Source organism: Physella acuta, unplaced genomic scaffold (genome assembly GCF_028476545.2).
Source record: "Physella acuta isolate Inbredline_101_S28 unplaced genomic scaffold, ASM2847654v3 ptg000376l, whole genome shotgun sequence".
Taxonomy (NCBI): domain Eukaryota; kingdom Metazoa; phylum Mollusca; class Gastropoda; family Physidae; genus Physella; species Physella acuta.
Genome location: NW_026731895.1, coordinates 1 through 14,172, shown reverse-complemented (window position 1 = coordinate 14,172; position 14,172 = coordinate 1). Strand labels below are relative to the sequence as shown.

General features: G+C 38.7%; 1 protein-coding gene and 1 non-coding gene across 2 annotated transcripts; one reads left to right on the top strand and one right to left on the bottom strand.

Moving 5' to 3' along the window:
• Positions 1 to 5,681: 5,681 nt before the first annotated feature.
• LOC131941888 (uncharacterized) lies at positions 5,682 to 13,995 on the top strand (the record flags this gene model as incomplete). The annotated part of the gene is given in 4 exon segments (XM_059301459.1): positions 5,682 to 5,836; positions 8,117 to 8,332; positions 12,278 to 12,407; positions 13,863 to 13,995. Coding segments are annotated over 3 exon segments (477 nt in total), but the record flags the coding sequence as incomplete, so codon positions are not given.
• Trnak-uuu (transfer RNA lysine (anticodon UUU)) lies at positions 6,907 to 6,979 on the bottom strand. Its single transcript has one exon. It is a non-coding gene; the product is annotated as a tRNA-Lys (tRNA).
• Positions 13,996 to 14,172: the final 177 nt, after the last annotated feature.

Genomic DNA, 14,172 nt, shown 5'->3' with positions numbered 1-14,172 from the left:
CCTACTGCATAAAATGTTATATCAACCACCACCCCGATGGTATACAGTGTTTCTTCCAGACTTTTTCTCCGGGGGTGCACTTGAAATTTTTGGGAAGAAGGGGCGGGGGGGGGCGGGCAACAATTTCCGGAGGGGGGGGGGGGGGCGGACACTTTCAAAAGTATATATTTTCAATATAAATTCCTTTTCGTTCGGGGGGGGGGGGTGTTTAGTCATACATCGATGACGCCTGTTCCTGTTTGTATAACAACATCCGGTTTTACGAGTTGCACCCAGTGATATCCTCTGTTGTAGTGTTCTGTCTCTGAATACTGTAATTATGTTAATTATTGAGACTAGACCTAGATCTACTTACATTTGTTGAAACTTGAAATTTTGAATCAAGAAATCACCATAGATATTATAGTATTTTATATATATATATATATATATATATATATATATATATATATATATATATATATATATATATATATATATATATATATATATATATATATATATATATATATATATATATATATATATAGCCTGTCAGAACACGGCGACCTGTTAGCGTCCAACTGTATAAAAACTTTGAGGTATTTAGGCTTGGGGGGGGGGGGGGGGGGTTAAGCAGGCGTTGTAGCAGAAACAACAACAACAGACTTATGGTGTTAAAGTGTTATTTGGGGCATTTTGTATTACCAGGTACAAGGTATGTTGCTGCCAAAGGTCTTCGTCAGCAAATGAAGAACAGCAAAACTCAGTCGTTGTTTTGGTTTAGTCTTAAACCACACTGTTGTGTGCTGACGAAAACCTTGGGTTCAAGCGTCCACTGTAGCCTAATCTTTCAGGCCTTTTCGTCTATTATAGGCTACTTGCTACATACATCTCATAGCAGCTACCAAGTTTTTTAAAATGTGTTTATTCTGTGGGTCAACGCACCATCACCCCCCCCCCCTTACACACACACACACCCCTTCCCTCACGACGCCACTGCTCTCAAGTACCTTTGTGTTGAATTGTGTGCAGACGATAGACTGTATGGCCGTACCGTCACCGCAGCTTTATCTCGTGTCACAGACTACCCAGTCAAGTGCTCACTTCAAAACAAACGTGGCTTATTTCCCTTGCTCTCAAATGCGTTAAGTAAGCAGTCTAAATTAGGTCAGTGAGAGACTTCTAGATCTAGCCTGCAGTGAGTCAAATACTAAGCACTTTAAAAATCACCAACAATAGCCGGATACTCATTCGAATTTTCTAAAATTCCGTTGTTTTAAGTAGGCCAATAGTTATGTCATTCATCAGTAAATTGGCTAAATAAATTTGTAATTTCTACTTTAGAAAATGGTCCGAAGGGCATGGTATTGGTGTTGGTATTATTTAGTGTTCCTTCAATAATATCTTTTTAATTTCAAAATAACGTTTTAATTTAATTCTTCTTTATTTTATATAGGTCTTCATTTAACAAAAACAAAAAAAAACAAGAACTTTCGGCCACTTGTGTAGTCTCTACATTGCAAAGAATCCTCATCCATTGTATTGTCATGATGAGTGGATCCATATTTTCGTGAGAATGTTTCTCTCCATGAGAAAACTACCATAATTTTTAAAATGATAGTGAATTTCTAATGGAGAGGAAAATTCTCATGAAAATAATGTCAAACTTCAGAGAGTTGATAAAAGTGTGTAGCCAAATCCCGAAAAGAAAAGACCAACTGGCAGACCTAGGCTGTGATGTGTCTGACCTAGGCTGAGACTGTCTGATGTGAACTGACCTAGGCTGAGGCTGTCTGATGTGAACTGACCTAGACTGTGACTGTCTGATGTGAACTGACCTAGGCTGAGACTGTCTGATGTGAACTGACCTAGGCTGAGACCGTCTGATGTGAACTGACCTAGGCTGTCTGATGTGAACTGACCTAGACTGTGACTGTCTGATGTGAACTGACCTAGGCTGAGGCTGTCTGATGTGAACTGACCTCGACTGAGGCTGTCTGATGTGAACTGACCTAGGCTGTCTGATGTGAACTGACCTCGACTGAGGCTGTCTGATGTGAACTGACCTAGACTGTGACTGTCTGATGTGAACTGACCTAGGCTGAGACCGTCTGATGTAAACTGACCTAGGCTGAGGCTGTCTGATGTGAACTGACCTCGACTGAGGCTGTCTGATGTGAACTGACCTAGGCTGTCTGATGTGAACTGACCTAGGCTGAGGCTGTCTGATGTGAACTGACCTCGACTGAGGCTGTCTGATGTGAACTGACCTAGGCTGTCTGATGTGAACTGACCTCGACTGAGGCTGTCTGATGTGAACTGACCTAGACTGTGACTGTCTGATGTGAACTGACCTAGGCTGAGACCGTCTGATGTGAACTGACCTAGGCTGTCTGATGTGAACTGACCTAGGCTGAGGCTGTCTGATGTGAACTGACCTAGGCTGAGACCGTCTGATGTGAACTGACCTAGGCTGAGACCGTCTGATGTGAACTGGCCTAGACTGTCTGATGTGAACTGACCTAGGCTGAGGCTGTCTGATGTGAACTGACCTAGGCTGTCTGATGTGAACTGACCTAGGCTGAGACCGTCTGATGTGAACTGATCTAGGCTGTCTGATGTGAACTGACCTAGGCTGAGGCTGTCTGATGTGAACTGACCTAGGCTGTCTGATGTGAACTGACCTAGGCTGAGGCTGTCTGATGTGAACTGACCTAGGCTGTCTGATGTGAACTGACCTAGGCTGAGACCGTCTGATGTGAACTGATCTAGGCTGTCTGATGTGAACTGACCTAGGCTGAGGCTGTCTGATGTGAACTGACCTAGGCTGAGACTATCTGATGTGAACTGACCTAGACTGTCTGATGTGAACTGACCTAGACTGTCTGATGTGAACTGACCTAGGCTGAGACCGTCTGATGTGAACTGACCTAGGCTGAGACTATCTGATGTGAACTGACCTAGACTGTCTGATGTGAACTGACCTAGGCTGTCTGATGTGAACTGACCTCGACTGAGGCTGTCTGATGTGAACTGACCTCGACTGAGGCTGTCTGATGTGAACTGACCTAGGCTGAGGCTGTCTGATGTGAACTGACCTAGGCTGAGACCGTCTGATGTGAACTGACCTAGGCTGAGACTATCTGATGTGAACTGACCTAGACTGTCTGATGTGAACTGACCTAGGCTGAGACCGTCTGATGTGAACTGACCTAGGCTGAGACTATCTGATGTGAACTGACCTAGACTGAGTGATGTGAACTGACCTAGGCTGAGGCTGTCTGATGTGAACTGACCTAGGCTGAGACCGTCTGATGTTAACTGACCTAGGCTGAGACTATCTGATGTGAACTGACCTAGGCTGTCTGATGTGAACTAACCTAGACTGTCTGATGTGAACAGACCTACGGCAGCATGGAGTCCAGACGTGAATCAAGAAGACAGCAGACAAGTCTTAATGGAAGAATGAGGTGGCGCAGGTAATATGGCTGTAAAACCACTGGGAAGGGTGGAGTTTTCTCATGTTTAATGGGAGGCAACCTAATAATAGGACTGTATGGCAAAGTTTTTCGGATTTTTTTTTAAAGGGACATAACACATTTTTTTACAAACTTCAAAATTTATTTTTTTATCATTTCCCCTGATTCATTCCTGTATCTAAGCAACCACAATTTTTTCGTTGAGTGTTCTTCACTTTTTCGCTGTATAAATGTTGTTTTTTTTGTTGAATATAAAATATTATGTATTTCGTTGGTAAATAATTCAGCATTATTTGCTAATTTGGTCCAGGGATAGTCGTGTTGGTTAATGTCATTTGTATAGTATAACACTTGTTGACATACCCCTTTTTAAGCGCCCTCTGATATTCATCGGCGGTGCGTGAGTAGACAATGTGGTAGATCGGCCTGTAGGTACACAAAGTGGTAGATCGGTCTGTATGTGAACAGTGGCAGATCGGCCTATATGTAGACGATGTAACCTATCGCCCAGTATTATTGAATATTATACAGTTATCTGAACAATACAGAGGTTCTGTTATGGTTGATGTGTTTAACTAAAGACTGATTAAAGTTCAAACAAATTTTCGTGCAAGTGTGACGTCAAACCAGTTTAGAGGATTTTTTAAATCCCTCAACCGCTCACCTCCTATCGTCACAAAAAATTCATCTCCCCTCCCCGCTACCCCTAAAGCAACCATGTTTTTAACAAAAATATAATGGAGGTTTCGTTTGTTTGTTTTTCTTTAAAAATATACGGTTATACAACTTTACGTAGCTTACCGCTGTAATTTGTGTGACTCATTTAAGTTTTAGCGGTGTAGACATAAAGTATGACTTCAATGCCAAAGGTAGAACCAGGTACGTAATTAAGTCCCAGAAAACACAGAGCAGTTCTTAGCTCGACAGGATGTGAGCCAGCCGCTCCACAAGGCACCAAATCGCCTTCGCTTCTCGTTCATTATGTCAGAAGTACACATTTCGCCACAAAAAATGGAACGTTCCTGACCACTCACTTTCATAGCCTATACAGTTATACATGCCTGCTCTCAACCCCTCGTCATTTATGCTTGTCCTACTTAACTCAAGTATTGTTGTACTAAGTTATAACAGATACCTCACTATAGGTCGTCAAAGAATCAATTTTATAACGGTTTTCCGAAATGTCACTCTAAATCCCATGAACCATGGGTCATGGGCCAAGTTATATTAGATACCTCACTCTATGTCGTCAAAGAATCAATTTTATAACGTCATTCCGAAATGTCATTCTAAATCTCATGAACCATGGGTCATGGGCTGGGTCCTTGAAGCCACATGCTGGACGTACTCTGGTCCCTAAAGAACATCCCTCAACTTCGCCATTTTGTTTTCTTTAAAGTCCATAAGGTCTGCGTGATCTAAAAGAAAACCGTGGGATTGTCTAATATGACCAAGTTTAACATCTATTTTATTCTGGTGTGTTGCATGCTATGAAACTCAACGAACACGCCCCCCCCCCCCCCAGAGGTATAAGATCTTTCCGGTGCTGTTAGTCCACCCATTATCTACATCACCACGAAGTTACAAATACAGGAAGCATCTAGTACCGCAGATTCAAACTTAACCTTACAACACGTTCTGCCAAATCTAGCATTATAATACTATTCAAACCCACCATTATATTACCTGTTAAACCCACCATTATAATAACTGCCACACCCACCATTATAATACCTGTCAAACCCACAATTATAATACCTGTCAAACCCACAATCATAATACCTGTTAAACTCATCATCATATTACCTGTTAAATCCACCATCATATCACCTGTCACACCCACCATCATAATACCTGTCACACCCACCATTATAACACCTGTCAATCTCACCATTATAACACCTTAAATGTTACAACACCTGACAAACCTGCTCTCACAACACCTTTTGTTTAAAGTACCATTACAACACTTCCTATGCTTCTCCTCACTAAAGGCCAGTAACCCGAGCAAACCATTATAAAATCATTTCTTTCTTTTACTCGAGCTTTTCCCCATCTAATTTCAAAGCTCTATTCACTGATGATGTTAAACAGTTGAAACGAATGTAAACACTGCTTTTCGTGTGTTTACTTGCTTTAAGAACTTAAACCTTCCCACTAGTTTTTTTAATTTTTATTTTGCTCTCGCGAAGGTGAAGGAATGGCTCATTACAGTTCTAAAAATAGACGGAGCTGTGTCTGTGGGTGCGCGTGTGGGTGTTGTGGGCTCGACATCTCAGCCAACCTGCTCCAAGTTCTAGCCAAACCTGACGCTAGTTGATGTGTAGGGGCACAGCAACTTTTCACTGCTGTGTTCGTGCTTGGATAAACAAAAAGTAAGTTGCTGGTGTTTCACTTTTAGCGACGTATTCTTGACTCGTGATTAACAGATAACCCAGTGTTTGCTCAGTCGACTGTATAATGTCTTAATTTTGTTTCTTTAGTTTAAATAGTTTAGGTATAGCGCGAGTAGAGTAGGTGATAAGCTTCTGAGTGCTACGATACCTGCCACTGCTGCTGAGCTGTTTTCTCCCTTTCTATGATTATGATACCACCTCCTCCTCACCCCCCCCCCCCTCCCCGTTTCAGTGTCATCATTATGGGAAAGAGTAAAAGGACAGACAACAATGTAACAGTAAAAAGTTTGGGGGGGGGGGGGTGTCACTTGCATTTTAAAGAAACACATGTGATCATGTGATGCGAATGTTTTTGTTTTTATTTAGTTAATGCGATAACAATATATTTAGATTTTTATTTATATTTCCCCACGTTTTTTAAAAAAAAATTACATTTTAGCATTTTAGAGTAGGTGATAAGCTTATGAGTGCTACGATACCTGCCACTGCTGCTGAGCTGTTTTCTCCCTTTCTATGACTATGATACCACCCCCTCCTCACCCCCCCCCCCTCCCCGTTTCAGTGTCATCGTTATGGGAAAGAGTAAAAGAACAGACAACAATGTAACAGTAAGAAGTTGGGGGGGGGGGGGGGTGTCACTTGCATTTTAAAGAAACACATGTGATCATGTGATGCGAATGTTTTTGTTTTTATTTAGTTAATGCGATAACAATATATTTAGATTTTTATTTATATTTCCCCACGTTTTTTTAAAAAAAATTACATTTTAGCATGCTATACGAGTTTGATTTTTTGTGTTTTAGATAAATTACTCGCTTTTGGAAAGTTGGCAATTTTATTTTAAAGTGTAACGTCATTTTCGTGGCGGGGGGTCCTACTTTTTTTCCTGGAAACACGGAAGAGGGTAAAAATTTTACAACTTGACGGTCGATTTCTGTCCTTTTAAACCCACGGGAAATTAAATTAATGCTGTACCATAATTTAATTTAAAGAATGTTATTAGTAATAAGTTATTAATCGTGTAAATATTAAAAACACAAAAAAATATACGCCCGATAAGGGACTTGAACCCTTGACCCTCAGATTAAAAGTCTGATGCTCTACCGACTGAGCTAACCGGGCTCATACATCGCGGGGTGAACGTAGCCGATTCATAGCTAAAGGGGCCAAAGTATTTTTTTTAATCGGCTATGAGAAATACCGATTTTATCTTTTTAGGTGGGCTTGCGACTATAATTGAAAGGCTGTAAATATTATTCGATCTAGGTGTATATCAGCCAGATGCGTGGTTTACAGATTGACGTTTTAATCTAAATGATCTCAAGCACCTGAAGGACATGTCATTTTCTGAGGGAGGGCCGAATTTAGACTTGATAAGGCCAAAGCTATATGTGGCCCTTTTTAAAGTCCAGATATTAGATTTTTTTTTAATGCGTCAATGTACAAAAAAATAAGTTTGCCGACAAAAAATGTTTATAACTGTATTGTAAAAAGAGCTCGATCTGTACCACGGTTTGAAAAAAAAAGTTATAAACAAATGTTAAAATAAATAAATGTGGCAACAAAAATCCTTTTGAAGCCCCCCCCCCCCTAAGTTATAGGCACTGTTCCTGGGGGTGGGGTGGACGAGGGGTGAAATATGGCACCGCTTAGGTCTAGGCTATAGGCCTCTCTTGTTTTCTTTAAATTTAAATAACATTTTAGAATTTTGGTGAAGTCCAGAACTGGGGGGGGGGCTTCTGGATTTTCGTTTAAATTGGGGATGGGAGGACTTCTGGATTTTCGTATAAATCGGGGGGGGGGGGGGCTTTTGGATTTTCGTATAAATCGGGGGGGGGGTCAAAGTATGGTCAAAGTTACACTTTAGACCTAGACTTCCCTGTACTAGTCAAAGTTACACTTTAGACCTAGACTTCCCTGTACTAGTCAAAGTTACACTTTAGACCTAGACTTCCCTGTACTAGTCAAAGTTACACTTTAGACCTAGACTTCCCTGTACTAAGCCAGTTTCTCGCCCTTCACTGTTGTAACCCATCAGCTGGGACTTATAATACTGTAACTCTCCCACCCCAACCCCGCCATAGCTGGAGACACATCTTCGCGATGCTTTGTCGCGTTGAATTTCGTAACTGATTCTATTTTTACCTATTTCTTTTCTGTGTATTGCATAAATATAAGACAATACATTTTTTATAGTCCGATTATTCTGATGCATTTCTATTTTCATCTTCAATTAAGAAAAAAATATTTCCGTTTCAGAAATGTTGACGGTTCGGTTTGTGTGTTTGTTCACTCTTATCGCCGCTACTTGCGTGGTAGCCCAGTACTCACCCTACGGCCAGAACCTGCCCAGGGAATGGCCGGTGCAGTCCTACCCCGACCCCCACTCACGTGACACGGAGCAACACAGGAAGTGTGGGAGGTACAACACATCCAACATCTGCGACCCTAACGGCATCATCACCAGGACCGCAGGTAACTCAGCCGGTTCATGTGCTATTGTGAACAGTTTGTATGACTGGGAGGGGAGAGGGGTGTATGTATCCCTTATATTGAATTGATAAAAGGAACAAATGCTCAATCCAAAGACACAATAATTATTAGCTTTTTGTAGGATATATAAATATTGGTATGTGTATATCAGAGGCGTATCCAGGTTTTCGTTGTAGGGGGAGCGAAAAGAGCAAAAAAAAGGCGCCGAATTCTTAACACGTTCTATATACGTATATTATATATATACGAGCCGACCCGCTGCGTATCATACGCCGCTATTTAGTTGTTTTTTTTTTTTCTACTTTTCAGTAATTTATAATTTGTGAATTCGACAGTACCAATGCTGCCATTGAAAATATTTGCTTAAAAACACTAACCCCCCCCCCCCCCCCCACGTGAAAGCAGCCTCCTCTTAGTTACCTCCTCTAAGTTTAAAATCGTTTCAAACTAAATTATCTGTCCCTAATAGCCGTCACCAAACCCGTCTCTATGGTTGTAAAATGTAAACAGAGTGAACACCGCTCACCAGATCATGTGGGGGTGGGGTGGGGGTGGTAGTGATAGTGATAGAGAGGAAGAGATGGGACTGCAAAGGCGCGCTTGCAGCTTGTTTTCTAACTGATCCCAGAAGAGAATTATATATATATATATATATATATATATATATATATATATATATATATATATATATATATATATATATATATATATATATATATATATATATATATATATATATATATATATATATATATATATATATATATAATTACTAGATGTATGTCATTACTTCGCTATGATGTAAAATAAATTGAAAGTAGCACTCTGAAGAAATAAGAAAAAACACACAATGTAGGCCGACAAAACAAAAATTGTATCAATCTAAACAAAAACCAAAATACAAACATTTTACCCAAAAACAATGAACGTAACACAGTCTGTTTTGTAATTCTTGTAAAAAAAAAATGATTAGGCCTAACGAAACAAAACCTTGTAATTGTAACTCCCTATCACTCTCATATAAATTATAAATAAATTAATAGGGTACAAAAATAACGGTTGAATTAATAAGTAAAAAATAAACTGATAGCAAGATCTAAAAGACAGCGAAAAATAGATTATTTTGACACATCCCTTTCCCCATAGATCAGTGGCGTAGCGAGGTCGGGTGTCACCCGGTGCGGCACTTAATGGTGTCACCCCCCAGAGGCGTAGCGACCCTTCCCGGGGACAAATCTTCGATTTGCACCCCCCTCCCTCAAAATTTCGATTTGCACCCCCCCCCCCTCTCAAGTTTTCGATTTATATTTTGCTATTTTTTGCCTTGGTGTCACCCCCCCCCTAAATGGTGTCACCCGGTGCGGTCCGCACCCCCGCCCCCCCCCCCCCCCCGCCCTCGCTACGCCCCTGCCATAGATCTATATCTATATATTGCTATATAGTACTGTAGTGTATTATGTTCATAACCCGTAGCTCTGTCGTAGCGTAAAGCACACACGGGGACAAAACACAAAAACGTATAATGCTGGGGTGCGTTCAAGCTAGGAGAACTATCGGTTTGTAGGTGTTTATGTAATTTTTTAAAAAAAATGTGTGACCGAACGAAAGGATATTTTTGAAAACTTTCTTCGGCAATATTGTTCTAAATTATGGCAGGAATCGATTGGTAAATGTTTCAAGTCGCTAAGTGGTCTGGTTGCCAAGATATGGGCCAAAAACTGCATTTTTTCGAGGGTTTTTTTTCCGGGAAATCCAGGAGGGAATTCGGGAATTTTTTGGCCCACAATCATCCTCGGAACTTGCTTAACATATTTGCTTTGAACTAGTCCTCGATATTGCTTCGTTGAGGAGGAGATACGACTTAAAGCTGCGGACACACATCCATTCATTGCGGACACACATCCATCCATCCATCCATCCAGAAATAACGAGTTAATAATCGCAATTGTCCGTATGGAAATTGTGCTAAAAAAATTCTTACATAATAATAATAATTCCTGGGAAATTATTTAAGACAAGTGAAATAGGGGAAATAATCACTCTCCTTAATATAAATATATATATATATATATATATCTACACATTTAATAATAAATGTCAAAACAAATAAATAATTACTTTAGATTATAATGAAATTATTTAACACTATTCGTGTTCACAAAATGTTTTTGTCTATAATCAGAATTTAATATATCGTCATCATAAATGCTAAAGTATTACAGCATAATTAAAGTTTTTAAAATCAGAGTTGGTTGAAAACCACGGTTTTCGTTATAATTAAAAACACATTCGGAATAACAGTCTACATTTGACTACATGTTGGTCTTTTAGTTCAGATCATATATTGTTAATTAACTATTGCTTCATTTGTGTTCTCTAAAGATCATTTTTTAACATTTAGTGATAGTTAAGGGTTAGATCACTGTATTGATCACACACCTTTTTACTGGTAATTGTAAAAACAATATTCACAGAGTTTTACGTTTAAAAAGCTAATTTTCTGGCGGCTTGGTACTTTGGTACATCATTACGCGTTTTTCTACATGTACTTATAAGATCAGTTCGGGGTGGGTTGGGGGGGGTCAACTTCATTCACCACTGTACGGTCACTTTAGGTCAATTATCCAACCCAGTGTATACCTAGGTGTGACATTAATGTCGCTCTAAACAATTGTGGTGGTGAGGTGTGTGTGGGGGGGGGGGGGGATAACCAACTCAGAGTGAACATAGCGTCAGTTTTTTAGATGACTGTTCTAAACATACATATATATTACACAAATATATATTACACAAATATATATTACAGAAATAGATTTAAATAAGTAGCGCAGTGGTATTATGACAATATTTTTTTTTTACAGAGGGGTCCATGGGGGAGGGGGGGTTGTAACTGTTTCATATAATTTGAAATCGTAATCACTATGGCCCAAACTGTAAAAATACTACTACTTCATCGTGATGACGTTGTTGACCTTGTCAAAATTTCCCCACCACTACGTAGTTTGCTCATAAGTAAATTTAAATAGAGGTGCCACATCAGTTGCATTTGTAATTTTTTTTAAATTAATCACACGATTCAAACTGTATATTTATAAAGTAATTATGTGTGAAGTTTTATGTATAAACATTTTCTAATTCAATTATTCGTAAACAAATACATTATACAGTTGCCTTAAACTTAACACCCCTCTTGCCAAGTTGTACTACCCCGTAGAGGTTTTTTAAACATTGCAATGCATCGTAATGGTTATTTTTAGAATGGCAAACTGATGCAGCTGTTAATACCCTGTTGTAATCGTAGACACTACTAGACTAGTACAATAATGCTTAATTGCTGCGTGAAAAGAAATCTTGTAATTTACATAGATGTGCCAACCAAAAATATTTTTTTAACAAATATCATTGTTTAAAAACTTTGAGTTTAAAAAGTTTCCAAAAAGGCGCTACTTTGCTGAAAATGGCCAGAGGGGGAGCGGCCGCTCCCCCTGCTCCCCCCCCCCCCTGCGTACGCTACTGGTGTATATGTATATATATATATATATATATATATATATATATATATATATATATATATATATATATATATATATATATATATATATATATATATATATATATATATATACGTATACACATCATATAGCAATACATACATATACATAAAAAAAACACATAAACACACAGACATAGACATACACATAAACAAACAGACGGGGAGTACACTGGGAGCATTGGTCTGGAACGGTGTGTGGGAGTACATTGTGTGGGAGTATACTGGGAGCATTGGTCCAATGGTCTGGAATCAGTAAAACTATCATGATCGAAGGTTCTGTGCAATACAACTATTGGTATTTACATCGAGATAGTTACAATTGTCTCGTTAGTGTCAAGTGGCCACGACATAAATGAACCTAATGTAATCACCAGCTGATGCCATAGACAACCTTATCAACAGCATGGAGGTCGACACCAGATGTGGATGCTTCCAATGCGACACCTACAAGCAGGGCTACAAAATACGTGTTGCCCTCTTGCCCAACTTTAAGAGGATATATAGGTAAATCTAAACAAAGGATTTCTATCCTCTTTTGGAAACATGTCATTTATATAATATATATATATATATATATATATATATATATATATATATATATATATATATATATATATATAATATATAAAGCTCAGTTCTGTATGTAATGCATTTGTATATCGTTGGAATTGTACGAATTTAAAAGTTAGAAAATTATCGTGCGCATTTGTCTAAATTTATGAGCTAAAAAATTACTATTGAAAGTGTTGGGAAATTAATTTTCATTTTTCAAATTACAGTAATAATTGTCGGCATGTTCATTAAACACAAGTTTTAAAAAAAATATCATCTTTTACAAAAATTCTAATTATGTCTTTATTTAGTCCTATAGCACTTACTTCCCTTTGATAAATTAGGAAAAACACAATTACTTCCCTTTATAAACCCATTGCATTCCGTGAAAATAATTTACTTTTTAATTACTTTGTTTTGGTGTTGGGAAAAAAAAATAATTACATAATTAGCGGGGATTGATCAAGTGCAAATGTTGTAGGTATTTTACGGATAAGCTTGGAGTATTAAAATTGTTCATCAAATTGAAACAGGCGCGTTCGTTTAAGTGAGTGCAAAAGACTATGAATAAGTTGGGGTACTATAGTCGTTCATTAAGCTAAAACAGGTGATTTCCGCCCCGGGCGTTTATGTTCGCGTTAGTGTTTTCTTTGTGTTTAGGTGGGTTTGCGTTAGTGGTTGCGTTTTGATTTGGTTCGTTTTTTGTTCTTTCTTTTTTCGTTTTTGTTTGTGTTTTTTTTTTTTTTGGGTTTGTATTTGTGTTTTTGGTTGGTTTTGCGTTTGAATTTGGTTTGTTTTCGTTTGCTTTTTCGTTGTTTTTGTTTTTTTTTTGTTGGTATTGGTGTTTGTGGTTGGGTTTGTTGTTAGGTTTTTGTTTTCGTTTGCTTTTTTGTTTGTTTTTTCTTTGTGTTTGTATTGGTGTTTGTGGTTGTGGTTGGGTTTGTTGTTAGGTTTTTGTTTTCGTTTGTATTTGTAATTGTGTTAGCGTTATGTTTGCGTTTTGTTGTTTTGGTTTTGGTTGGTTGTGGTTTGGGTGGGCAATGCCGGGTTTATGATGATTACTAAACACACAGGTAATGGTCTTTAACAGAAAGGTTTTTCACAGAAGCCAGAGCAGGGGCCTGGCCGGGACGGCTAGTATATATATATATATCAGAGGGCGCCCATTACTTTACATTTTTAACTAGTTACCTTCCAGTCGATCATTGACCTATAATTCTGTTAGACCATCGACTTGCAATTGTGTCAGATCATCGATCTATAATTGTGTTATATCATCGATCAGTAATTATGTTATATCGTCGATCTGTAATTTTGTTAGACCATCGACCTGTAATTGTGGTATATCGTCGACCTGTGGTATATCGTCGAGCTGTGGTATATCGTCGAGCTGTGCTTTTGTTACAGGAACAGCAACAGCTCCAGCCTTGCCATGCTGAGGGAGGTGCGACTGTTTACCTACATGCTGTCACAGAACTGGCGCTTTGTTGGCCTGTGTAACGAAACGGTTGTCATTGTTTACATCAAGGACCACAACATTGTGAGTACAACGGGTGGGGGGTATGTCTTTTTATTTGGTATTTTGTTTTCTTATTTCTAATCTGATATGTCATTGTTTAATCGAAATTTTCATTGTTTAATCTGATTGAACCCACATTTACACGGTCAAACCCTTCCCAAACACATATGCTAGCTAAATACACAAACACCATCGTTA